The following is a 27,771-nucleotide window of genomic DNA, read 5'->3' as shown; positions in this document are numbered from 1 at the left end:
GGAGGAAGGGTTGGTGTTGGACGGCTGGTGTTGGGTCTGTGTGACTCCCTCAGCCAGAGAACAGGAATAAAGGCTCGGGGATGTGCCGGGAGCTCCATGGCTGTATGGGACACAGTGACAGGCTGAGCTCCCAGTGCAGACGAGAGCGAAGGTGCTGGAGCGTTGGAGGTGTCCCCAAACTGGACAGGGCTGGGATGAGACGGGAGCAAGGCTGGGGGAGACGAGGAAGGGAAACACTTGGCAGCCATGGCCTTGGCTAACAACCTAGATTCCTCTCTTCTATTCTTCTCTTCTTTCTCTGTGATTGTGCTTAGTGGGCTTATGCACCTCTTTTTTTTGTCTGTGTTTTTGTCTCCATCCAGGGCAGTGATGGTGACTCAGTGGATAAGAACAAATGCTGCACACTATGTAACATGTCCTTTACCTCAGCAGTGGTGGCGGAATCGCATTACCAAGGGAAAATCCATGCCAAAAGGTTAAAACTGTTGCTAGGGGAACAACCAGCATTAAAGGCCACAGGTAGGTCCAGAGGCAGCGAGCGGAGCAGGAGGGGCCGGTGCAGAGTGGTGTGGGCTCACTGTGCCAAGGGGGCTTGGCCAAGGTGCTGGCTCCGTGTGGCAGAAAATGGATACAACACAGGCAGCTGAGCGCTGGCGGCTGACAGAAGTGGCTATTCATTTGTGTTTTTGTCATAACAGCCTTTAAAAATTCCTGATGCTCATTATTGTCTGCTTTGTTTATGTAGATTAGGAGTTTATCAGCTGGGACTGGCCCTGGTGCGAGAGCCCTATCTCCAGTTCCACAGTTCCAAAGTGTTTTCTCGGTGGAAGACAATGTCTCCAGTGGGTGCAGATAGCCAAGCCTGACTTTAATTATCAGCAGTTTAATTATCAGCTCAGCTAATATGTTTAATAAACCTTTGGTGTTACTGTACAGTACAGAGCATCATCTGCTCTTACCACAGAAGGAAGTCCAGGCTTTAAAAACCCTTGGATTGATTGTTTCTTGATTTTTGCCCAGATGGGTTTCGTGCTTTCCTCTGCAGTGATTCTAGTAATGCACCCTATTAACTTCCACATTTAAGAAGTCAAATGTTGGAATTGGACAATTTAACCATCTTGTTGTTTGCTTAACCATAAAGTCCCTGAAAACCACTAATAATCTGTGAAAAAAAATTCCTCTTTGGTTGTGGAAGCAGAGAATGTTCAAACAAAGCACTCCTCGTTCTCTGGGAAGGATTGCTGGGCTGAGGTCCTGCAGACAGATGTGACCCAGAATTGCTGCCAGTGGCACTTCCTTCAGCACAAAATACAAATGGAGCTGTGTATACTGGACCCTGCCTAGCACGTAAATCCTAGATGTGATTAGATAACAGGGGTTGGCACCCTGTGTGTGTGGTTTTGTTGCCCTTTTAACTTCACAGACTGTAGATGCTGATACAGAGAATATAATTTGTCCTTTGCCAGGGTGGGCTTGGGAACTGTTGGCCCCTTTGCTTGTGGGAATGTGGGGAATTGTGTTACGTGGTAGTTTGCTCAGTCTAACTGGACACACTCCGGCACCAGTGTGTCCTGTGGGAGGTGAGGGTACAGCCGTGGCAACCTGGGGGACCACGCCTGGGTCCGCCAAGAGGAAGGCTCTCACATGAACTATCGTGGTCTTTCACTCATGTCGGGCTCTTCAGGCTGCTCTCTGCAGCTGGCACATAGCTGCAACGGCAGAGAGAGCAGCAGAGACTCAGGTTTGGTGTTTATTTGTCCGGGGCTTGAACCCCATCCCTCATGTGCAACCTGCCAGCTCCTCCTGGAGCACCGAAGGACCTGCCACAAACCCTGGTATTCCTGGTTAAGTCCAGGTGAGCTGATGTTCTCAGGAGTGCTGGGTCTCAGAATAGTACATGGACTGATTCCCATGTAAGTTGACAGTTTGGATTCACCCTTCAGCTGTGGGGCCTGGCCAAGGCAGGGCTTGCGAAGAGCTGCAGCCTTGCACTGTGTTTTTTATCTCACTTTTTAATCATCTAGATCAGCCTCACAAGGCTCTAAGTGAGCCATGCTGTGTGCTCTGGAGTAATGGGCTCTTCAGCCATCCTAATCACTAGGAAGGAGTAACTCAAGGACTCATCAGCTCTTACAGCCACTTGATCTGGAAGATGAAGCCGAGCTCAGGAATACATTAATAAGCACCTCCTTGCTCTCCAGGAGTTCTCAGAAATATGTGCTTTGGACACAGCATTTCTGGGCTTCCTGCAGTCACCCAGGAATTTTCAGTGGATTTTTGTCCCAGTCCTCTGTGGCTGGCACCAGGGAGCTTTAAGTCTCTCAGAGAGAGCTTCAGAGACTCCATTGCTCACGAGTCCTGAGAGCCAACCAAGCGCAGCCCTGACCGTGCTGGATGCTCCTGGGGAGGATATTCTATTGCTTGATATTCTGGGGTTTCTCTCTCATCAGTCCTGAAGAAAATCATGTCTATTCTTAGTCCCCTTGCAGAGATCTACGTTCTCCTTCACTGTTACCATACAGATGGAACACAAATGTCTCATTCTGTGCCAGTGCTTTCAGGAGAAGAAGTGGCCCAACAGTCGGGGTTTCTCACAAAAACGATATCTCATCATGACAGTGAAGTAGTTGTGATCTTTCCTGTTGCTCTGCTGTACAAGGTTGTAGCCCTCAGAGGCTTTATGCCATCACTATTGCTGACGAATTCCTCTAGTCATTTCCAACATCCTCTGTCAGCTTGCATCCCATCATCACCATGAGTTACAAACCAAAGAATTGTGGGGGAAATAGCTGCTGTCTTCATCAATCCAAGTGCGAGGACCTGCAGACATCATTCTGGGAAAGTGGCAATGGCTCTGGCTTTGGGACATCAAAAGGGACTGAGTAAATGGCTTTTTGGTTTGGGTGCAAGGATTTGTCCAGCAGCAGCTGGAGTCTGTCTTAGTCCTAGATTTCTGGGATTTCTTCTGAAGAAAACTGAGTTTCTCAGTGCTCCCTTGTTGAGGCTCAGTTTCTTGTCCTCATGCTGAGTTCCTGGAGTGTGCCAATGGAAAAAATTGGGTGCCATTTAAATCCAGCTTGGAATAAAAAGCTTTGGATGTGAGAAAGAAGTCAAACATTAGTTCATTGCCGGAGTGCTGAAGTGTTTCTAACTTTGTATTTTGCCTCTTGCAGCAAAGTAAGACTTTCTCACTTCCCTCCCACAGCGAAAGGGAACGTAAGGCAGACTGTCATGAGCTATTTAGCATTTTGAAATACTTGAAATAGTCAAACTCGCAGCTTTTATGTTTGTGTTTTAGATGGAGAAACATTTTTAACATTTGACGTTTCATGAATGTTTATTATTAATTTTCGTGTCACTGCTCAGGGAATGATGGCATTTGCTGTTCTGTAGCAGTTATGTAGTGCATATCAAAATGATAAATTCACATTTGCAGAGAAGTCAACTTTCATCTATTTCTCTTTGGGAGAATTTGGTAGATGTGGGATGTTTTCATTAATTGCCAGGCTGGGATCAGCACACCTTAGGACTGATGGGGGTTGTCAGTGGGCCCTGAGGAATGTGACTTTACAAGAAGATGTTTTGTACTGTGAGTGCTAAGAGGAAATCCTTGCCCATGGCAGCTCCCATGTGACGCAGGCAGGAGATCTCTGCTGTGGATCTGTAGCCCTCGGTCTCATGGCAGCCAGGTGTGGATGTGGGCTTGGAGCAGGGCTGGGGTGGGCATGGGGGGCTCTGGTGCCATCCCCTGAAGCAGGAGTGACAGTCCCCCTGACAACCTCCCTCCTGCATGGCGTTTGGGGCAGCACAAGCCACCAGCCTCATGGAGAGGGGCTCAGAGGCACAGCCATGGGGCTGCTGGGCCAGCCAGTGGCTGAGAGTGGAGATGCTTCTGTCAGGTTTCCTTAGTGAGCAGGAGATGTAACTCCTGTGGACATCACCAGCTCCGTGAGCTTCAGCCTCCCTGGTTCCCCTCCGGCAGCAGCATACATAGAAACAAAGAGAAAGCTGACCAAAGATTGGATAGATTTAACTTTATAGCCTGGGGCTTGTGGAACAGCAAGTCAGATCTGTCACAGAGCTCCTGGGCTGCCAAAATTGCTGGTTGTTTATAATGGTCCAAATACCTCTGCAGCTCAGTCTGGTTCCCTGGACTCAGCCCTGTCCTGGGGTGCTGCAGAGGGCTGGGTCCCCCTGGAATCCCCAGGGCTGTCCCAAGTCCCTGTGGCATCACTGGGTTCTGGGCCTGGACTGCTTCCTGCAGGGAGGCTCCTTGGCGAGTGCAGAAACACGTTTGCAATAAGCAAGCTGTGCTTGTTTTTTGTGAGTCAAGCACGTGCAAAGTCTGTGTAATCCCAGTTTGAACAGGCAATATTGCAATTCCCTAATTTTCTTCCTAATGACTGTGCTGGCCCCTGGCTTTGCTCTTTGCTTGCACTGGCAGTTCTGCTGCGTACACCTTGGAGGGGCTGGGCTGTGTCTCTCTTGCTGGAACCATAGAAAAGACTTTTTTTTAGGAGCAAAATCCAGCCAGACCCTGCCTGGCCCTGTCCAGAGCAGCTCTTCAGAGGCAGTGTCATCGCTGCTGGAACTCTGATACCTTGGCAGTCATCATCAAAAACAATAGAAGGTTATAAACCCCTGGAAATTGATAAGGTTGTAAGTAATGTTATATGTAAGATAGAATTTCCTTGAAGGGTGTCCCTTACTGAGCAGGTCAGCAGAAGTTTTATAACAATATTAACTTTCTCAAGCTGTGGAGTCAATCTCAGTGGGCTCCAGGCATAATTATATGTCTAAATATATCCCTGTGTTGCTGTTCCTGGTGTCAGACACTGAGGTGGGTTTGGCATTTGCTGCCCTATGTGCTCATCAGGGCTCGGCTGGATCATCTCCTGATCAAAGACAGCCACCACATGCCTCTTGCCACCTCCAAATGTGCCTATTCTGGTATCATGGAGAGAGCAGGTTGTTAATTATTTAAAGAGCAGACATTTCATCTGGAAAAGAAAAGAAAAGGAAAGCCACATAAAAGGGAATTTTTGAATGAGGTGTGATAATTAAGTGCTAGTCATTGTATATTTTTATATCCCAATGTTACCTGAACTTTATTTTGCTTTACACTGTTTTTTCATGGGTTTGTGACTTGTATTGTACGAAGTTGGGAAACTCTGTCGAACAAAGTGCACTCTATTATATAAAAACTAATCACTCACTCTTCTTTGGAATGATTTGGGGGTCATGTTTGTGTTCCTGGATGCGCTTTCGATGAATCTGAAGGAAAATGGAATTAAATTAAGGCCGTGTGTTGCTGGTACCTGACAATTCACAATGTGAAGATCTTTGAAGGATGGGACTGAGTATTGAGTATTTTTTTTCATCTGTGACAGTTCGCAATGACTATGGCTTCCCCCATTCTTTCTGAGACCAAATAAATTGAAAAATAAGAATCCTGAGATAATGATAAATATGTCTCTCTATCTTGAGAAGGAGATGGCTCTGCATGGTGTATTTATTCTCCACTGATGATTTTTCCTTGGAGTAGCAATTCAAGCAGGATGAGTTTAGCAGATTTAGTCAGAACAGCGATAAGATGTATAACTGCACTGGGAGCATCCTCCTTCCCCAGTTAGTGAAATGCAGAAAGCTGAGGAACAGTTCTGGGCTGTCCTTTCATGATGCTTTTTTTAATGGGAAATGGTAGCTTTCCAAGCAGCACCATCCAAAATATCCACCGGGACCGTGTAACTGCAGCTAATTATTCCCCGTGTCTAATGTGGGATCTGCCTCAGGGTCTGGCGTTCCTCAGGCAGCACGAACCCGGGGAAGCTCATGTCTGAACAATCCCTTTTACAGAAGCCGCTCTGGGCTCCCTGAAGCCCCCGCACACGGACAGTTCCCCGGTGGTTCCGTCCCCGCCCCAGCGGAGGGACTCGGACAGGTACTGCCAGCTCTGCACAGCCTGGTTCAACAACCCCATGATGGCACAGCAGCACTACGACGGCAAAAAGCACAAGAAGAACGCAGCCAGAGCCGACCTCCTGGAGCAGCTGGGGAAGACCCTAGACCTGGGGGAGCTGAGAGGTGAGAGACTTGCACATGGAGAGGAGGGACCTGCTCCCTGTGGGATCCCGTGACCCTTGCCCATTACAGTAACCGGTGGTGCAGGGAGCCTGAGATGCTGTTACTGCTTCCTGAGGTTCCCAGTTCTGTAAAAGAATCCCCTGCTCTGGAATGCCAGCCTGCAGTTTTAGCAGCATTCTTTCACAGATGTTTCCTAGGTGTCTCGCTTGCCTCCTGCTAAAACAGTCCTTTCCATTAGTGCACACACCTGTCCTCAAGCAAGTGTGGCCTGTCCCTGGGAGAGGAGAGCCCGTTACAGCTCAGAAGTGCAGGTGGGAGGATGTTGCTGGAGGCAGGGCACTCCCTACATCTCTGTGATGGAGAGCAGGATAACTGTCTTCCATGATTTAATTAGGCTTCAATGGCCCTGGGTCAGCAGCAGCAAGAGGAGCTGAGCATTTGCTGCAGGGATGTTAAACACAAATTTTTTGTGTTCCTGCTGAAGGGAGAGCAGCCTTTCTTCATCTGTCTGTCAGTCCATCCATGCTGGCCCCACAGGGAGAGACTCTGGCATCTGTGGGGTCCCTGTGGGAACTGCACCCTGGGGTTGCACAGATTTGGGCCTTGCACCCCCTTGGGAGCCACCCTCAAGCAGAGCAGAGCCACAGCCAGGCAGTCTCAGCAGCTGGAGCCCCCCAGCACCCCGGGCCCTCCTTGTGATGGAGAGGTGCAGTTTGAGTCAGCTGAGGATGTGTCCAGGACTGAATCTTGACAAGTACCTGTTTACTCCAAGGCGTAAGTGCAGGAGAGGCACGAGCCTTTCGTCTCCACAGTCTGGGTTATGATCCCATATGCGCATAGGGACCTGACTGGGGCAGCTGAGGAAGGAGGACAAGTCTGATTCAGAACTACATGGGAGAGCTCTGGTTTGCCAGTGAGGCTTTGCAGTGCCATTTTGATATTCCTGGGGCTTTCTCCTCGCTAAATGAAATAATTTTTCTTGAGATACTAATGACTGTAGAGTATATTGGGCATTTCTTGATCTCCCGTAAAACCTCGTAATGGTTGTCTAGATCCTCCTGTGCTACCTAGTGTGACTCAGTGCCATCAATGATTCATGTTGGCTGAGTCACTGCTTGCTACTGGAAATATGTGGGAATAAAACCTGGGACAATAGCATGGAAATACTCAGTACTTTGAACTGTGCCAAGCTCAAGAGTGGCTGAAGATGTCATTAGCTGTAAATAAATCAATTGGGAAGTGTTTTATTCATTTAGCTACTGGGAAGAGTTGAAGTTGGAGGCCTTCACAGCCTCATCAGCTGTTGGGTTTTACCTTCACGGTGGTGCTATGCATGGTTGGGGTTTGCACTGGATCCAGTGTGGTCCTGCCAGTGTCTGTGGATGGCAGGAGAGGGGACAGCAGAGCTGTATCCTGGCTATGTGTGTGCCTGGTACAGGGGAACAGGTATGGTCCTCTGGTTGGACACTTCAGGGTGCTGTTTCGGGGGTTCAGTCTGCAGTGCCCAGTGCTCCACAGCACCAGTGAGCTGCAGTCAGGCCCAGGGAGCCAAGGAGGCTGAGCCTGCCAAGCTGGGAAATCTTCTTTTTCAGTTTTTCTAACTAGGTCATGACCATCTGTCCATCTGTGTCCATCTAGAGATGCTCTCCTGGATGCATTTAGCTGCAAGATTAGAGCAGATCTTTACAGGTGTTGAAAGCAGTCTCTGCAATGGCCAGCACGGAATGATATCCACCTTGTGCCCGAGCAAACAGCCTCACCTTGGCAGGTAACATCATGTCTGACTACAAGGTAACAGTGGCAGCAGGACATGGCCATGGTGGGGACAACATCCCCATATACTCCCTGCTCCTCACTGTCTTTGCTGCCTCAGTTTCCCCTGGATTGCAAAGTCATCTCCTTCCTCTTCATCCCTGGTGGCTTCTCCCATCACAGCTTAAATATTAATTCTATTTTGACTAGTGTGGGAGATGAACATTCGATGCATTGTGTGAGCCTGGAACAAGCAGTGTCAGTTGAAGTACAACATTTCAGCAGCCTTTGATGTTTTGATAATGGCTGTAATAAAATATTTATTGATAAATATGAATGTGTATTGGGAGAAATAAGAATAGAGATACATTTTTGGACAATTTATATTTATAGGAAACAAAACCATTGATTCTTCTCACCAAGAGCTCATCCTGCAATTTTGAAGTCTTATTTTCTTCTCAGAAATAAGAATGAGGAGAGGGGAAAAAAAAAAAAGGAGAAATGAGCATTGTTTCTGCAGTCTGTGTTGAGTTAAAGCTGCAGCACAGGGGAGTGCATGGGCACACACATATCCCTTTCCCTTGGCCGAATGGAGTGCAGGGTCCAGCCCACTCTCTTGGAGCAGTTCTGTGTGGCTTTCCAGCCGTGGCACAGAGCTGCTTTGGGACCCACCCTGCTCTGTGGCTGACCTGGAATCCCTGCTGCTCCTGCTAGACAGGGAAGCATGTGAACATACCCTGAAAGAGGAAGAAACTGGGAGTTTTCTTCCTGCAGAGCTGCCTCCCCTGGCTGCCCCTGCACCCTGGCACAGATCATAGGAAGATAAAACCTGGTGGGTACCAACCCCCAAATTCCAACTCTGCTATGACAACTTGTGCCTGTGCAGCAGAGTGGCCACAGCTCGGTTGGAGGCAGCGATGTGGCTCCGTCTGGTCGCTCTCCCTCTCCAGCCTGTGCCAGGCACAGGGAGGAGGGAATGTCAAGTTTGCTCCATCAAGGCACATCTCACCAGTTTTAGTTCATGTCTCGTGTCCTCTATGGCCGAGCTCTCCAGCTCCCTCTCTGAGGCAGGGGGGCTCTGCAGTGGCAGGTGGTTTGTAACGGGCTCTGCCTGGTGCTGGGGCCAAGACGAACCCTGCAACAGGTGCTCTGAATCCCTAAAATAAAGCACAGCAGCCTCTGCAGTACAGATGGACAAGGGAATGGAGATGTCACCTGGAGCCTTTGTGTTCTCAGGTAAATTGATGGTGTTGGAGATGCATTCTTCCAGAATCAGGCAAAGAGCTGAGTTTCATTTTTCATCTCAGCTCATAATTTCTTGGTATGCCTTATAAATACTTCTCATTCTGTGCTGTCACTTGTGGTTAGTAAGAGTCAGTTTAACAAGAACTCCCCTGGAATGGGTTTTAATGCATTTTATGCAGAATGACATTAATAACTTGACTTGTTAATATTTTATTTAATGGGGATAGGAGGACATTCAATTTTACATGAATGCATGTCACGCTGCAGGGGAGGCAATGCTGATGTGTCTTGAGGATGCAAAAGGAGATGAGAATACAGCCAGAGCCCAGCAGCTGCCAGTATGGTCTGCTCAGGCTGGGACCACCTTCCAATCGCGGACGGCCCGTAGGGCTGAGCTCAGCCCCAGCACACTGGCTGGGGAGTTCTACGAAACCAGTTTCAGCCGAGTAGCAGCTTTGATGAGCTCCAGTGGGGTCAAATTCTGGTAATTTTGATATCCTGGAAGTGATTATTGCCTGTGGTCTGATCCTGCTGTTCATTTGAGGCTGGTTTCCTTTCTTCATCCCAGTTCATGGAATCAGCCCAGTCTGCAGCTGTGTGTTCCAGCCTGTGGGAAGAGCTGCATCAGGGAACAGCACTGAGTTCCCCTGCACAGAACACAGGGAGGGGGAACAGGGTTCCCCCTGGTTCATCACTGTGAGTAGCCTTGACATGCTGAGGGAGAAAATCATCATCCCCAGTTAGGAGCTGTATTTGCTGAAGGCGTTTCCACCTACACCAGTAATTAAGATTCACTGAGGCTGCTGTTAATGTGCTGCTAAATTGGCTGAGCAGCAGACCCTTATTACCTTAAGTTAAAGTATCACCTGTTTCTTAGTTCCCCAGTCCTGCTCTGCCATGTGGAGATCCTGATGTGGTCCAAGTTCTCAGTCTGCTGCACTGTGCTGACACACCATGCCAGCTGTGCACTGCCCTTCCCACCCATTCCTTCCCGTCCCTTCCCCTGCATTGTGGTAGATTCATGTGGCTTCTGATGCCCGTTGGTTTAATGAAGGGAACAGGAGCTGCCAGCAATGGGCAAAGGGTGTGACTGTAAAACCATCACTGCTCTATCAGGAATAAATTCTGTAAGGACAAAATCCATATGCACATCTGTAAATTGATTTTCATTCTGTGCCACATCATGACATAGAAATACAGAAACTACTTAAATACCTCTGCAGTGTTGCTGGCTTGTTGTTTGCAAGCACTCATCTGAGGGATTTTGAAATATTATTTAAGGATGATTTTCATGTTGTGCCAAATTCCTGGGTGAGAGATATTATGAAGTGTTTGAGAGAAGTGGGGCTCTTGGTGTAGCTGGTGTCTGGAGTTCAAAACAAGACAAAGGATTTTTTGAGAGCCTGTAGGTCTAGCTGGGGAGGGGTCAGTGTGTTTATTACCTGTACAGTTAATTAGGGTGAGCATGGACTGATCAAATTTGAGAATGCCACACGTTATTTGTTCTAAATGAGTTGTTTTAGCAATTTCGGCAAAGAAGTAATTCTGTAGAAAGCCAGAAGAGACCATTACAAGGAATATTAGAATGGTTCCTAAGGAGCACAGCAGTCCCTGCAAGGAATCCCATGGCTCTGGTGTTTTTAAGCAGAGCCCTTAGTTCAGCTGGGGATGGTCTGTACCGCAGCCAAGAGACAACCGAGAGGTGAGAGAGCTCCTGCTTTGGCTTTGGGTGGCTGCCTGGTGCCCCTCCGGTCTGCCAGCCTTGACCTTCAGCCAAGGGCTGCCAAATGTGGGCTGTTGGAGACCAGCAGCTGTGCTTGGCTGGTTCACTTTGGTGGATAAATCAGAGTGGATCCCTTTGGGGAAAAGAGAGTTCCTAAGTGATCTGGCTGCTGAATATGCTAATGGAGAATTGTCCTGTATTGTGATCACTACCAAAAACTAGAGGCATAAATGGCACCTCGAGTGCGTGTTAGTGTGAACACAGTGATGATGCTCTGAGGAGGGCACAGGAGAGAGAGGCACCACACTCTCAGGGGGGATTAGCCTTTGAACCTGGCTTTCTTCTGCTCAGTTCTAAAAATACTTCTTTAGGTTTCTCTAATGCTTGAATACCCTGGCCTGGAAAAGTAAATAGAGGGATCACTGTAAAGAGAAATCTCTGTGAAACTGGAAATGAAATGTGGGATCCAAGTGCTGTCTAATTAATTAGAAGTTTGCTTGGGGCATAGGTGCTTTTTTCTATTTCTCCCCCTTTCTTCAGTCATTTTCACTTATTTTTACTTTATAGCTGCCATTTTGACTCTGAGTAGTCTGTAGCCCAGGCACAGGAGTGTTTCCCTCCTGGTGTAGCCCTGTGCTTCCCTCGGTCTCACCATGCGGCATAGCCGGAGCCAAGGGTTAATCAACACTGGGTTTTCTTCACAGGCCTGAAGCGCAGCTACACCTGCAACATCTGCAATGTCACCCTGAACTCCATAGAGCAGTACCATGCACACCTGAAGGGCTCCAAACACCAGACCAAGTGAGTATCATTGTGCTTCTCCCAGTGTCTGTGTCTGCCGAGATGGAATTGTCTGTAACAGTGCTTTGCATCCAACTCCCTGTCAGCAGAGGAGCACTGGGGGGCTGTGCTCTGGTTGCTGTGAAAACACAGATACCAGAGGCACCTCCAGGTTGAGGAATGCAGGGCCAAATCCACATGGGCTTCCTGGAGTCCCACTGATTTGTGGTTAATGATACTGAGTTTGCAGCTTCTTTCATGTGTGAAACCTCAGAAGAGACACCATGAGCCGAAGGGGATTAGGTGTTTCCCAGTGAACCAGTTTTTTCTGTGATTTAGAGTAATTAGGCATTACCCATCTCTGAGAACTGGGGGGAGTCTGCTCTGTCAATTACTACAAATTATTAAAATGAAGTGATGGAGATACATGATATCAGAGACTAGTTTAATGAACTAATTGCTCTTAATGCACTTATATGTGAGCTTTGGGAACCATTTCAGGCTGAATCACTCAGAACTGCCCAGATTAGGAGAGGAATATAAAGGGATATACCTGAAGTGCTTCAGGTAGCTTTGAGGGCAGTCTGAAAAGTGAGCAGGGTGAGCAGAACTAGCAATGACTGCTAATGGTGTTCTGCTCTATTGTGCAGTCTCCTACAATTAGCAGAGATTAAGAAATCTTAATTTCTAGTGCTGTGAATGAACATGCTGGGAAGTTTTTCGTGCTTTGACTGTTGTAGGAGTGACGGATGACACACGTGCCCTGGGCTCAGCCCATTCCCAGTGCAAAAGAATGTGTTGGGCAGCACAAAAACCAGATTTTGGCAGGGCTGCATCTATGTTTCTCTAGCTTTTCCAAGCAATTACCTCTTCTATACAAAGAAAAGGACTTTAGAAATCCAGACCTGGTCCTTTGCTGGGTTTCAACAGCGGTGATGTCCCACTGGGTCATCGCAGCACCGTGGCTCCCAGGTGTGCTCCATGCAGGGGGGCAGGTGAGGATCGTCCCCTGCTTGTTCCAGCCAGTGTTCTCCCACTGGTTTCTGCTGTTCTCATTATTGTTAGTTAATGTCAAGACTGTCCTCTGCCTCGTAACTGAGGCTGAAGCCACTGGACTGCAGTTGCCAAGGCAACAAAACATTTTATGTAGCTGTCATACTTCATATAGTTAAAGACTAAACAAACCTGAAGAAGGGGGCAGCAGTTTGTGAAGGACAGGGATGAAGGGATACAGGGATTTTGTTCTGGGACATGTGAACAGGGATCAGTGATTGCAGGATGGAAGCTGATACCACCCAAAAAATACTAGGCAGATGAGTTTCCTGGAAAGCTGCTTCAGGAGAGAAGAACTTTTATGAGGAATGAGCTGCATTGTGGTTATTTATTACTGTTCCTGAGAGCTCTGCAGAGAGCAGCATGCTGAGAGCCCCAGTTAGAGCTGCCTTAAATAACCCACCATACACACCATGAGCCTGGCAGCTGTGTTAACCAGGACCCTGGCACTGCCCCGTGGAGGGCTGGGGGTCCTGGGACTCCATGGGCAGCACACAATTTGAGGCTTGTACCCTGCAGCTGAGCAGCTCTTCCTTGAGTAGTCTGGCCAGGAGAGATGAATCATTCAAAGGAGCTCCAGGGGCTACTCCGAATGCTGCTGCCTGCATTTGTTTGGACCAAAAGAGGGGGAAAACAGGGCTTAGGGAGGAAGCTGGAAGTGTCTTGGCTGGTATTTTGGTGTTGAGTAAAAGATGCAGGAAGAGGGAGCTAATACTGAGCCAGTCCTTATCCCTCCAGCCTGCGCGTACACGAAGCAGATGTACCTGCCAGCTCCCGTTTTTCCTCCAGGGTGCAGGTACTTGAGCTTAATTTGAAAATTAAGGTTAAATGCTGCATTGGATGCATGGGGAGTACAGGGCTCAACTCAGGCTCTGATGGGTGATGCCTCTGGCTGTGGGCACGTGCTGGCACGGAGCAAGTCTTGGAATGTGGATGGACTCTGGAACATCTGCAGCGGGGAGGGGCATTAAACCTTTAATTAGGGATTTATGAACTGTGTAGAGATGATTGAGTCATTGTTTGACTTGCTTTCCAGAAATAGATGAGGGCTTTTTTAATCTCCTCTCTCCTTCCCTTCTCCCCCCATGAAGCACAGAGAAGCAGTGCTGGGCAGGGTGCCAGGGAGGGGCCAGTGCCTACTTTGGCTGAACCATGGTGGGCACCAACAGCTCCTTCCTATGGGGACCAGCAGCAGCCAAAATCCCAGTTGTGAATGTTACTTCCAAGAGACTGGTGGGGAGGCACATGCCAGCCTTGCTCCTCACTGTTCGCCATGGGCTGGCAGAAGCAAAACCTCCCTTCTTCTGCTTTATGCAAACTGCGAAGATGAAAAATCACTGCTCAAAGTGGTTTGCAAAAAACAACGGGGATTAAAGCCACAGATAGTTGTAAAAGGAGACAGGATATTCAGTTTCTGGGGTCAAAGCAATGCTTGTGCAGAATGTTACCCTGGGGCTTTGCAAAAAGCACTTCCTGGGGAGGGGTTGGGGACAGGCTGGGAACGGGTGCTGGGTCATCACTGCGGCCCGGAGAAAATAGCTGCCTTTAGGGAAGATACTCCAGAGGGCCTGGATCTGGGTCTGAAGTACCTCCTCTGGGCATGTGGGTAGAAAGATCAGAGGTGCTTTTCACAGAGCAGAGAGCCCAGACCCACATTTGGGGTGAGTATCATCCCTGGGCAGCTGTGGGTCTGTCAGCCGCTGCAATAATGTGCTGGAGAGCGAGAGCTGAGAGCTGAGAGCTGTGCGCTGAGAGCTGAGAGCAAGAGCTGAGAGCAAGAGCTGAGAGCTGTGAGCTGAGAGCTGAGAGCTGTGAGCTGAGAGCTGTCCTCCGCTGCTCAGGCTGGCAGCGACGGAAGGCTGAGATCCAGCCCTAGTAATTAAGAGTCTGACTGTGTGGGGATAACGATTCCCACTTCCATAAAGAAGAATTTTATCTTCTTGCCTTCATTTTGTCTCTTTGATCAGCCAGACCTCTCTGCCACATCTAGAGCTCAGAAATGTATTCCAGGGTTTTATAACTACTCATTTACACTTTCATAGATGCTAATACACATAAGGGTTTCCCTTTCAGACTCAGGCTTCCTGGATAATTTCAGGATTTTTGCAGTGAGGGGACCCAATCCTGCAGCCATCATTGGGATAAAACCAATTCAATGGTCAAAATTAATTCTGAGGGGTTAAGAATGGTCACATCCAGTAGGGGAGGTGGCTCTGCAGCCTTTCCTGCACAACTCTTAGCCTTGACTTTGGGCTGTGCCCTGTGGAAGCCCAGATAGTTGATGTCCTGTTGAGGAGCAGAGACAGCAAGCTTGGGCCTGAGCAGGCTCTTTCCTCTTTTCTTTTCTTTTCTTTTCTTTTCTTTTCTTTTCTTTTCTTTTCTTTTCTTTTTTCTTTTCTTTTCTATTTTCAGGCTGAGAACACAGATGTCTAATTGGAACAATTTATCAACATAAGCTGCATGGCTATTCAGGAATGAGCTAATCAAAATATTGTAAATATCGTGCCTGGAGAAATGTCACCCTTTCCCGTGGTTGCGTTTACATCGCTTTTCCCATCTATTTAAGAAAGTGTGAACAAATATTGACAGCCTGTTGTGGCTGAAGCATGTCCCGGGATCTGTGTGTCTGGCACAGCCAACACATGGGTGGCAGCAGGGGAGGCTCTGGGGCTGTCTGGCCCCGCTCCACTTGGGTCAGATTTAGTGCCAAATGTTATTTCTGTTTCTCCTGGATGTTTCCAGCCCTGTCCCCGGTGCCAGAAGGTTGAGCTCCTCCTGCACATCCTCACTGAGAAGGAAGGCATTCTTTGATATAAGATTTCTACTAAATTTCTGGAAATTAGAGTAAATGAGTTGTATCATGTACTTTACACCCAAGCCATATGATTTTGTTCCTACCTTGGTGGCCGCGGTAACAGTAACACTTGGTAATGGTAACATTTCTATGTGCTTTTTGAAATATATAGTGGCTTATGCCTAAAGAAGCCTTTAGAGCACTAACAACTCCAGAAGATGAATAGTTACAAAAGGTAGATGGAATTGACAGGCATTTTAATTTGTCATAGTTTCAGTTCCAGAGAGCAGCTGAATAATTACACTGCCTGTGAAGAGAGAGAATGTAATACTTCCGCTCATTATAGATTTAAATTGTCTCCCTTCCCTTTTAATGTAAGTGAAAATAAAGATATCTCTGATATCTTCTGTTTTGATCATAATTTGAAAGCCCCAGAACAGCCCATACAGCATTGTGTTGTGGTGTTGGATGTATGGATTAATTATTTTAATGTAAAACCTAAATATTGGGCTAATTGCTCAAAGCACAAACCTGAGCTTGCCAACGCCAGTTCCGGTGAGGAATTCTTCATCAGCTGAGCTGCACTGGGCCATGGAGGAGGCAAGTTGGGCAGGATTTGTGAGGCTCTTAAATTCAAATTGAGGACCTAAAGAAATGAGACTTTTTCCAAATTGCTATGGTGGTTTTCTTTCATAAAACACAAGACTGTCCTTAAAATTGTAAATATGCTTTAGGTAGAGAGAGTTTATTGATATATTTTTTCAGAATGGCAGTCTCCTGGTGGCTCACATAGAACATTCCTTTAGTCATTCTGTGGAGAGCTGCAGATTTTCCCGGTGCCGGGTCCCCAGGCAGAGCTCTGGAGCGGAATGGGAGCCACCAGGATGGAGCCTGACTCGGGCATCATTTCTGTCTTGCAGCCTGAAGAACCAATAGTAGCTCGTCAGCGGAGAAGAGGACAAGCACTAATGCTGCTTCTGTGGAGGGGGAGCGGGTCAGCAGGAGAAGAGGCTTTCTTGGACAGTGATCCTGTGTGGATTCAATAATTAACATGTAACTAACCTTCGCTTTGGACACATACATGGATTTTTTTTTTTTAATTTTGTGGTGAGTTAAAATATTTCAATGGATTTTTTTACCCTTTCAAGACAATATTTATTCAGCACAGAGTCTAGAGTATGATAACTATCCTGTAAATACAACACTTGCTCATCAGTCATCTTCAGGGACAGTGGAAACAAACTATTTTACTTTTTCATATTTATTCTTAGATTTCTCCCAAGAGTATAAGATTATTCTACTACATTATCCATGATAGTGATGTAATCAGTCTTCAGTCAGAAATAAACACACTTTCTTCACCTTCTCCAGCATGGTTTGTGTCAACACATAAAGAGCAACAGCAGTGAATCGTGGGGATTGTGTAATGGATGAGTTTCTTCCTTCCCTCTTTGTCTCTAGAGAAACAAATGGTTCCGTGAGTAAGGAACACTGAAAAGAAAGTGTGAATTCTTTTTCCTGCTGGTAGGATTCCTGCAGGCTCAACAGAAGCTGTTTGCTTTATTGACTTTGCTGCAAGCCTGAGGTCGGACACTGCTCTGTGCACCAGCCATTTCTGGGAGACACAGCCCTCCTGGAGAGCTGCAGGAAGCACGGTGGGACCAGAGCCATGGCAGAGGCTGAGCTGGCCAGGCCATCCCATGCAGGTAAGCTTGGTTACCTGTGCACCTGCAGAGAGGCAGCGGAGACACGGAGTTATCCCTGCACTGAGTCCAGCTCTGACTCTGCCGTGCACCAGCCAGCAGCAGCTCGCTCCCTCTGCCTGGTTTGGGGATCTGAGCAGAGAGAAGGAGCCGAGTCGGAGGAGAGGCCTTCACTGTTCTGTATCCCAGGGGCTGCCCAGAGCTCCCCTGGTCAGCAGCCTCAGCCCCCTGGGCTGTACTTGAGCCTCCAGTCCTGTGAAGGGACAGCTCGGGCAAGCTGCAGCATCACCTCTTTCACTCTGTGGGGACGGTTAGAGCCACTGCAGAAGCTCTGTGTGATTAATTTGTGCTCTTGCATCGATGCCTTTCATGTGTGGAGGAGAATGGGTTTTTCACAGATGAGTAAACATCTCCTTGGGTTTCATAGCTGTGGGGCGGTTTCATTTATTGTGTTTTGGGTAATAACACAAGCCGCCAGTGTTCCCGAAGCTAAACTGCCTCTTTACAGAGAGAATGATTTACAGAAATAGGGCACATCAGTCATGTGGGTTCAGGCCTGACTTCTCTGAGCCTCCTTTCCCCAAAGGAACCCTCCGCCAGCAGCATCCAGGGTGCTGCAGAGGCATTTTTGTCAGGAGACAAACCCAAAAATCTTCTATGTGCTCTCGTAATCACTACAAGCTAATTGCAGCAAATTAATTACAGCACAAACACAATTTATTTCCCCAGGCAGGTGTGAAGACAGCTCTGCAGTGAGCTGGGTTGGACCCAGACTCCGCTCCCAGCCCATGCTAGGCTGGCTGTTCTCCCTTGGGTCTCCAGCCTGGCCTAGAGTTGGTGGCACTCTGGCAGCTCTCAGGTAGATGGTGTTTCTTGTGGCACTGCAGAGCAGGAGGGGCAGCACTGCCAACGGGATTCCCACATCCCACCCCACACCGCCCAGCCCTGGCGAGCAAGAGGCAGCTGAGGTGCCCCATCACATCTCCCTGTCTCTCCAACTTCTGCCTGGAGTGACAGAGCAGTGCAATGTTTCCATTTGTTGCTGATATTGTCCTGGTCCAGTCAATCATGCTTTGGTCCCTAAATCCTTCTAATCTCTTGCTTTTCCTAAGTTCATTAGGCCTTCAAAGCAAGACAAATAAAAAGACAAATCTCCTCATGGTAAGTCAGTGATCCCTGTAGAAGTGCCACCGGATCTCTGATGTCAAGCCTGGTCCAATGACCCGAGGCTGAAATGTGTGAGCAGCTGTATTAGAGAGCTTTGAAAATGGCTCAGTGCAACCATTGCATCCCCCATGGTTACTTTAATCTGAAGGGTGAAAACATTTGCGTATATTTTCTTAAGAGAAAAAAAAAAAACCAGAAACACTCTCAGCATTTTTTATGCAGAACATCTATACGTAACAATTTGATTTTGTCTGTTTTGGCCAAATGTTTTTCTGGCTTAAAATTCTGTGCAAGATAGTCTGTAAAGAAAGTAAATCTCAATAATTTATCATCAGTCTGGTTGGGTCTCTCCCCCGACTCACTTTACAGACAGTGCTGACTGGAATACTGGTGGCAGTGGGAGACAGCTGCAAATGTGGCTGCCAACACTGAAACTGTAATGTTTTAGATGTGTTTCATTAGAGTTTGTAGCCCATACTAATGCAGCTCTCTAGGTTCTGGTGCGAGTGTGTCAGGTTGTGTTTCAGGGGCAGGACACTGACTTTCAGTGGTGTTTTATGCTCAGACACAGCTCAACACAAACAATACGTGGTTTTATCTGGCTCCTTGTGTGGAGGCAATGGAGCTCTATGGCAACAGGGTGTAACATGAGGCTGCCCTGAGACATGCAGCTTCATGCAGAGATTAATCATGGGAGAAGAATGCTCCTGGTACGTAAGTGGTGCTTCCTTTGTTAAGTTCCTATTGCATCAACTTAATTAGCAAGTCCTGGCCTTTAAAACCACCTTCCATAATCTTCAAATTAAGTATGTGGAAGTCTGATTCTTCCTCTGGGCTGTGCTGGCAGCTTCCTGCACCTGTCTGAGGTCATTGACCTGGCCAGCTGCTAGCCCTCTCCCAAAGCAAGAGGCTGTGGAGAATCCCCAGGGCTGGAGCAAGTCTGGAGACAAGCAGGACCCAGTTTAGGGGTTGAACGTTCGAGATGGCAAGAGACAGAGAGCAGATGTTCATTACAGTGTGTTTGTTCCCTGCTGAAGTTACTGCACTGGGCTCAAGTGTGAGACTTCATGAAAAATTTTGTAGTGGGCCACTGCTCCCTAATTGAGCCCTGTCGCCCACTTGCAGGTCTCTGACAAAAGCCTTTGTCTAACATGTTTTTAATCAGTGTGTGCATTTCAATTTGCATGTTAATAGCAAGGAGCTGTTATTACAGCTGCTGTTGATGAGATGGTGTCAAGCCCATCTTCCTATCTGAGGAAAGAAAGAAACTGCATCTATTATGTAAAGAATGACATTGGCAGAAAACATGTCTGAGGATCGTCCATTCTTTGTCTCTATCTTCCTTTATCTCTGCCTTTATTTTGCTCTTAATGGCTCATATGGATGCATTCATTAAACTCCTTTTATTCTATTAGAACAAGGATCATTTAACAGGAGACTAGGACAGGATTTTGTGCCTGTTGTGACAGCTCCAAGCTAAATACAGCAGTTTTGTTCAGTGGTTTTGACTTGTAAAATGGCAAAAGGTGGCCCTGCTCTGGGAGCCATTTTTTGCAGCTGACCCAGAAGAATAATTAACATGCTGTAATGAACCATGGCGCTGCTCGCTCTCCAGGTTCCAGCCTTTCACAGCTCCACAGGTGTTGACTTCACCATCCATCTCAGTGCCAGAGGCTGGGCCACGGAGGTGCCAATGGCACAGGAGGCTGATGGAGCACGGCTGCTGTTCCACGGAGGATGCACAGGAGAAATGGGATGAGAGAGAGCTCGTGGAATGGCTCAAAGCAAACCCTGAGTAAAGGAGAGCTACAGAAATAGAAAACGCAAAGAAAAAAACCCAAGGAAAAAGCACTGCCTCAGCCCAGCTCCACGAAAGGAGCTGGAGGAAGAGCAAGCCCTGCTGCAGCGAGGGGAGTGCTGCACTCACACATTTATTAACAGTGTTGGTCTTAACAGACAAACAACCTCAATTCACCCACTGCTCGATGCTACCAATTCAATAGCTTCTCCTAATGAGGAAATGATTACTGTGTTAGGGAATGTGGAACTCAGCAGGAGCACAGGATTAAGTAATGGAAAAGCATCTTTGCTAGTGCCAAAACCACGATGGTGCAGTGCCAGGGATGGGTGGGACCCTCGAATGGATGCTGTGAGGATGCTGCCTGATGTTTGGCCTCGCAGAGCACAAAGATGGAGAGGTTTGTGCCTCTGGGTGTTTTGGTTGGGGCTGCCAGGAGCAGCGCTCTGGTTGTAACAGGAACCACTGTGGATTCTTCCCTCAGAAGTGGCATGAGGCACAGGCTGCTCAGGTGCTGCCTTTGGTGTTTCTGCAGGTTTAGGCAGCTGCAGATTTGGAAAGGTCTGTCCAGAGTCCAGCTGCCATCATGCACCTCTGAACCATGGGAATGGTATCTCGATTGCTGCCACCCTGGTTCACTTTCTAATGCAGATTTCTAGTTCAGCAGTGCAGTGATGCGTTAAAATGGCTCTCAGCAAAAAGGCAAAGCTAATTATAAAAACCCCAAACCCCTCACTCTCTTGTCCTGAGCATTTATGGCTGCTGACCAGTAAGTACCTACGGGCTCTGGAAACAGGAAGGTGAAATCAGTCTCTGCTCTTGTGCCCAAAGGTTGTTTTCCTCTCCAAGTATCCTGTCTGCAGCTTCTCCCTGGCACAGTTGAGGTGGTTATTTCAAACTTCTAATTAGTTCTATGTAATTTACTATTAGTGTTGTAATAGTGAGGATCTAAGACTATAGGATAATTAGGTTTATAGTGAAATTAGAGTATCCAATAGATTTAGAGACCAGACAGGCATTAGGGCAACAGATTCTTCTTTGGATCTGGAATAGGAACAACAAGCTTCCAGCTAGATCTAGACTAGAAAAAAATTCAGCTTCAATTTAACGTAATTATGGCAACAAATTGGACAGTTTGGGGGAAAAGGTAGTAAGTCCCTGTAAAATTTAGTAGTATAAACCTAATCTATTATTTCAAATTTGAGAAGTTTAAATGGTGTTACAATCATCACCTAATTTCACAGGGTTTGAAATAAATTTGTTGTTTTGCACTGGACAGAAATTTGGAACTGCCAGTTGCCAGCTGTGATTGCACATGTTGTGGGTTGTGTTTGGGGGTTTGCTCAAGCCTCTGTTGCCATTCAGCATCGTGCATTTGTATGTGAAAATGCCCAGCGTGGTGATTTCTGTTCTGAGAACAGGATATTTTTGTCTGTGCCAGTTCTAAAGCGAGCACAAACATAGACATGCATTGCAATAGGAGTGTTAAAAATAAATTATTTTAAACTGTGCTATATAGTTGGATTAATTTTGGGTTTTCGAGGACTTATTTCAGTTGCGTCTCTTTTCCCCCAGCCAAACCCTGTTCACCTCAGAGAGGCTCTGGCACAGTGGGATGCCTGTTTGGGTCACACCAGTCCTTCCCTCTCGCACCTGCTTCTCTCTGAGGTTTCCTCTTAACACAGGAGCCCATATCCCCTGCATCTACCCCAGCTCTGCGGGGAGTGGGAGCGGTGGCTCCTGCAGCAGCCGGACCTGCACAGGGCTGGCAGCCACTGCGAGGGGAGAGGGAAAGCAGTGCTGGGAATAGCAAATGGAGCTCAGGAAATAATCCATCACCCTCTCAGCACTGAGAGCACCGTGGCAAACGTACTGACAGCCCGCCTGGCCCTGCCTCCCCTCTTTGCCAGTTGCCTCAGTATATTCATGGTGAGAAATAAAGTAATATTTAAAATTCATACACAATGGTTCAGATCCATTTCTCTGCATAGCAACACCAGGCTCCTGTCCCAGGAGGGGCGTTTAGAAAGGCCTCAGAGACATTTAGGAGCATTTTCTCTTGAAAGTCAATCTAGAGAACAGCTTTGGAGCCATTCCCTTTTGGCGGGCTTCAATATATGTGTTTTAAATAGTCAGCTGCTGTGTGAGTTTAATATAAAACACGAGTATTCTATTTAATTAAACACGCAGTTAAAGAATATATCCAGTTTGCAGAGGGATGCTCTGTGGCTCCTCTGCCCCTCAGTGTGTCACCAGGATACTGCTGTCTCCTTCCTGCTGAGCAGTGCCCTTGGGGATGATGCTGGTCCCCAGAGCAAGTCCCTCCCATTTGCTGCTGAGAAGGACCCAAGGCTTATTAAGTCATTTGGCCCCTTGGGAAGATTTATTCCTGTGACAGAGCACAGATGACATAGCTCTGCCTGTGCCATTGCTGAGCTTCACACCCCAGCAGGCCACCCCTGGGGGCTGGAGGTGCCGTTATCTCTGGTGCTGTATCAGACTGTCAGTCTGGGTCATTAAGTATCTCCCGGGTGTTCTCCCCTCAAACTTTTCCTCAGTTTTCTTGGCCAGGCAGTTCCCCCCACGGTTGCATTTGTACTTTGCACGTTTTTTCACTTGCTGACTTCCAGAGCGCAGCAAATGCCACACCTGGGTGTCTGCAGGGCGGTTGGCTTGGTCGTGAAAGACTCTGTGGCAATTCAACGTATTGTTGCTAGTGCTGTCATACAGGCAACACAGATGCTGGAGGACACAGTCCCTGAAACTTTGACCCAGACTGGCACTGGGCAGGGTGATACTGACCCAGCGGGGCTGACAGGGGTGGCTCTTTGCCTGATCTGCTGCAGAACTGTTGAACTCATTTGTTTCCTGCAGGATGCAGATTCACTGCTCTGGCTTCTCCACCTCAGCGTGTACCCAGAGTGTCCCTGGCCTCTCCAATTCCATTTGATAACCAGCAAAGAAGAAACAGTGCTTTTATGCCTCCCGCATACTAGCTTGGGTGACTTGTGTAAAGAAAACATCAGCCAGAGAATGAATCCAGAGTGCAAAATGTGCTGGTTTTTATGTGCTGTCTGTGCTAGCGTTTAACCATGCCTCAACCAAAAATAGCAGACTTTGGGGATACTTAGTAGTTCCCTGCTCATGAGCTCGTAACATTCCTGTTCCTATTGTCTAGCAGAGGCTGTCTGAGCTTCAGAGCAGTTTCTGCCACCTGCAGTAGATGTACAGGCAGAGCAGGGGTCCTCTCCCTGCCTCTTGGGGGGCGTTTCCTTGCTCTGCACACAGCTGTGCTGGGTGGGAGTGCACCATTTGTGTGAGTGCACCTACCACAGAGTGCCCCAGGCTGGACCAGTGAGATCACAAAGCCCAAATGACTTCGGCGTGCAGGCACCATGCACAAACCACTCATACGAGCCACCTCAGCAGCTTTTGCTTTAAAACTATGAAAATTGTTTTGCATGTTTAACACTGCTGTAATAGCTGCAATGGTATTTACAATCCCAATCAGCCAAAATCTCTGCCAGAACTGTTGTGAGTGGTGGCCTTGTAAAGTCAGTCTCTGCTTTCACTCAGGAGTGAGAACACAGCACTTGCAGGGGTTGCCACGTTGGTCACGGCTGTACAAAGAAATGCTCATTAACTGGCTTATCCCCCTGAACAGGCAGCAGAATGTCTGCCAGGCACTTGGAGGCTCCAGTTGGCACAGGCAATTCTGCTGGGCTTCTGCTGGAAAGACACTGGATCAGCCCTCTGGAAACTCCTGTGTGGAGTATTTCTTGTCTGTCCTCACCGTAAGTCACTGCCACAGAACTGCAGCCAGGCACTCTGGCTCAGTCAGGAGAGCACCGCTGGCAACACCTGGAGTTAATTAAGGCAGAGTTAGGGGATGGCTAGGGAAATCCTACTGCAGCAGAAGCAGAAGATCAGGTCCCCTCTCATCTCTCCCAGCTCCTGCAGGTTGGTCTGTTCTGTGGGTGACTCGTGTGTAACCTGTGGAGCGAGCTGGCCTCCTGCTCTGACTGGAGCAGCGCTTGTCTCCAGACTGTAAGATGGGGGACTGGTGTGCTGGAGCAATCCACGCTACCTTGCAGCCCGGTTCCCTGTTGTTAATCACTTGCAGTAAATTGACCTACTTGTGTGACAAGTCAGGTGAGAGTGATGCAGCAGATTTATCGAGGTTGCAGTGGCAGTAACTGTCACAGGTATTGCTGTGCTCCCTGGTGCGACAGGCAGGTGACGTGATGAGCTGAAAAGGTCCAGGTATGTCTGCACGTGCATTTTGCAGGAGAAGTACCTTAAACGGCAAACCTGCAGGTTTCAGACTGTCCTTACAGCTGGTTCTCTATGTCTGTCTCCTTCTGGTGGAAGTGCTTTGCTGAGATGTCTTTAATGTTTAGTAAATTATCTTGTTTGTTTTCCGTCTGACCGTATCTGTTTGCCAACACATACTGCTTACTGCTCCTCCAAAAGCAGGGTCCTGCTTTTGGCATGTTTATTTCAGTGATGTTTTGGTTTTTACTCAAGTGGGTTCCCAGCAATATTCCCTGCCCATGGGTCATGTCTCTGCTGTGTGTGGACTTGGGATAGTGCTTGAGTAGAGGCAGGAAAGCCTCTACTCAAAAAAAAGTAGCTGCTGCTTTTTCACTGAGGTGAGCTGGGGTGTGAGAAAGCAACATTAATGCTTACTAGTTTTTAGGCATCAAAGTTTGTAAATCTACAGTCTAAAACTTGTCCACGCAGGAAAATGAGTTTCTGCACCCTGGTTTGCTCTGTGCCTCTTCAATCCATTAAAACTCATGCTCCCTGTTCCCCCTTGCTTCCAAATGCCTCTATCCTGCTGTGTGGAAAGCTGCTGTGTTTTGTTCCTCCTGCCAAGCCTGGTGCCTCCTTAACAGACAAGTGGGCTGAGGCAAAGCCCATCTGGGCGGGAGCTGGGAGTGAGGGGAAGTGTGGGAGGAACAAATGCTTCACATCATGAGATAAACTTGGTGAGTTTGCCTTAAAAGCTCCCCATGACTTCAGCACATACTAGTGGCAGCACGAAAATCCAACCCAAAACCAAACCAGCCTGGAGATCTGTTACCAGAGTGCAAAACCTGGTGACACGTGTCAGTGTGTCCTTGCTGTGGTGCTCGTTGAGCCCCCCAGCACCCAGGGAGCTCCCTCATCGCCGAGCCACACAGCCTGGTCCTCCACAGAAGCCCCAGCCCTGTCCCCTGCCCTCTGTAGGGCTGTGTCAGCACCAGGCACCATCCCTGCAGGAAGATGGCTTTTGGAGAAGGAGCTGAGGCTGAGCAGGAGAGTGGGAGGGGAGATCTCTGCATTAGAGAGATGTCATAACATGGGGAGGGGAGAGCAGCGTGGAGAGCTGATGGTGATGAACCTCTGCTGGTGAAGCACAAGAACATTTTTCAGTTATCTGGAGTCTTTCACCTCAGGCTCTCAGAGCTCCTTAGAAATATCAGCTAATTAAACCTCCTCTGTTAATTAAGCACACTTTGCTGATGAGAATCCAGTTTGGGGAGCAGCTGTCTGTTCTCCAGGCACTGCCAATGCCCTTGTCATCACGCAGCAGCGAGGAAGGCCTGGGTGGGAGGATGTAGCTATGTCCCACTGTGGTGGGACCTGGAGGTTTGGGAGCCTTCCCTTTGCTTTGGAGACCTTCTCCCAGAGGAGCTGGGGGTCCTCTGTGGATCAGCCAAACTGGAGCGTGGGAAGAGCCCTGTGGTGGGATGGGACGTCCCTCTGGGTGATTGCCGCAGCAGCGCAGAGAAGTCCCAAGTTAATGAGAGAACAACTGGATATAGAGCAAAAGACTGAGAGTGATGAGAAGGTCATTTGTATGAGACTATTCTGAGTCTGTGCAGGGTGACTTACTTCTCTCTGCCAAGGTCTGGGTTTGGGGTGATACATATTATTCATATAGCAAGAATGGGTGTCTTCCCTCCTGGTTTTCTTATGAAAATATCTTCTGTTCATAGCACTACAGAAAGTGTGATGTAATTTTCTGAAGGTACAATCAGAATTTTTTTAATATTCCGGTCAGCAGGGAATGTAGTGGTTAATATTCAGGGCCATAAGCCTCCAAGATTTTGAGTCACAACTATTTCTTAGTGTATGAAGCAAGAGAACTAGCCCTGAGTGAAGAGTGGCAGGACAGCTCCTGGCTGCCCCAAGGCACCCCAGCTGGGCTGGGAAGTGTCCCTCCTGCCCTGGGCTTCCTGATGGAGAGGTGATGGGGCTTGGCCATTTGAGCTGGAAAACCTCTGGGCAGGTCTGAGCTTCCTTGTTCCTCCTCCTTCTGGAGCCTGGGGAGGGTGCTGGGATGAAAGTTTCCCTGCTGTATCCTCCTGAAGTCCCCCTGTGGCTCTTGCCTTGGGGTCCAGCTTTCCCTGAGCGTTCCTGATGACTGCCCTTGTTTAGTGTCAGTGATGTCATGGAACAGAATTTCAGGGGAAGTTCCCTAAAATCATGAATTGAATTCTTTCCAGCTCAGGGCTTTTACCATTGCATCTCAGAATTTCAGGTAAAACAGATCAATCTTTGAGCTCTGCCATAACCTGCAGTTCTCATTTTGCCTCCAGCAACAGTGTGACCTCGTTTTGAAAGGTCTGAATAACTTGGATTTGGCCCCTGGATATGACACAGACTCCTTCCCTCTTTATTATACCTGTGGCAATAATAATTCTTCCTCTCCAAACACAGCATTTCCCTCTCTAAAAGGGCTTTTTCTCATTCTCATTTCCATCCTGGAAGTGCTGGTTTCTGTTTTATTTTTAATGGGAAGGCTGGAGGGCAAATGCAATTAAACCACAGTGCATGAACTGTAACTTGAAATAGATTTTAAAAAAACCCCAAACACCACCTTCTATCTCACAAAGGACTGGCTTTCTAATCTGGGCTCCATCACAAGTCCAGGTTTCAGTTCATGTGGTCAGACCAAGTGAGAGCAGATCACAGAGGATTTGGGGTGAAGTGAATTGAGTGTGTTCATGAAGGAGCTCCAGGCTCCAGTTATCCAACTGAATTCCGGAGTTGGAATTGGATGACAAGGCAGCACTCAGGATCACTCCTGGTGTCATGGGGTGTTTTGGCAGGAAGCCCAGCTCTGTGTGAATGTGGAGCTGCTCCCCTTGCACCTGGGGTTATAAAGGTAAATGTGTTATCCCCACCTCAAATGTCCCTTGTGGCCATAAGTGTGTGGCTGTAGGATGCACCTCCCTGAGGCTGCTGATCCCCTCCTGTGCAGACCCTGTGAGCCCATGCCATGAGCGAGGTGGCAGCTGGGGAGGATGGAGTGACCTGCAGCTATTGCTGATAGATAGGATCGATGACAAAGAGGTGTCATCCTTCTTCATTTTCTCATCGTGTTGGAGTCGATGCCCTGCCTCACACAGGGGCCGCTGCTGAAGGCTGCACTCGTCTGTTATCGCTCACCTCCTCCTGGTTTACACCAAATGTTATATTTCTGCCATGTGAAAAATGGGCCACATGTCAGTGTTGCTGATCACATCTTGGGCTTGGTAACCTCAGAGTGCCTGCTCCAAAATTATTCCATAAGATCATCTACTGCATTAGTGATTTATCCCACGAATTACATCGTGATGACTCAGGCTGGTTGTTGCAGACAGTTAGGAAGGTATGGCTGCTTCACTGAAATAGTGCATTT

The 27,771-nt window shown here is 48.0% G+C and overlaps 1 protein-coding gene across 3 annotated transcripts in view; it reads left to right on the top strand.

Moving 5' to 3' along the window:
• Window positions 1-16,797, top strand: part of ZMAT4 (zinc finger matrin-type 4) — a 48,116-nt gene extending 31,319 nt beyond the window's left edge. For 2 of the 3 annotated variants that reach the window (XM_042024941.1, XM_042024940.1), the window contains 4 exons: window positions 363-519; window positions 5,857-6,084; window positions 11,509-11,605; window positions 16,352-16,797. In XM_042024941.1, the coding sequence (XP_041880875.1) occupies window positions 363-519; window positions 5,857-6,084; window positions 11,509-11,605; window positions 16,352-16,367 (498 nt within the window). In that variant the 3' untranslated portion in view covers window positions 16,368-16,797. The remainder of the gene's footprint in view (window positions 1-362; window positions 520-5,856; window positions 6,085-11,508; window positions 11,606-16,351) is intronic. The other variant, XM_042024942.1, reaches the window with a different exon arrangement.
• Window positions 16,798-27,771: the final 10,974 nt, after the last annotated feature.

Source organism: Corvus kubaryi, unplaced genomic scaffold (genome assembly GCF_017639235.1).
Source record: "Corvus kubaryi isolate FWS band 111438036 unplaced genomic scaffold, C.kubaryi_AGA036_p1.0 37265, whole genome shotgun sequence".
Classification (NCBI taxonomy): domain Eukaryota; kingdom Metazoa; phylum Chordata; class Aves; order Passeriformes; family Corvidae; genus Corvus; species Corvus kubaryi.
The sequence above is the reverse complement of the archived record's forward strand: the minus strand, read 5'-3'. Positions and strand labels throughout refer to the sequence as shown.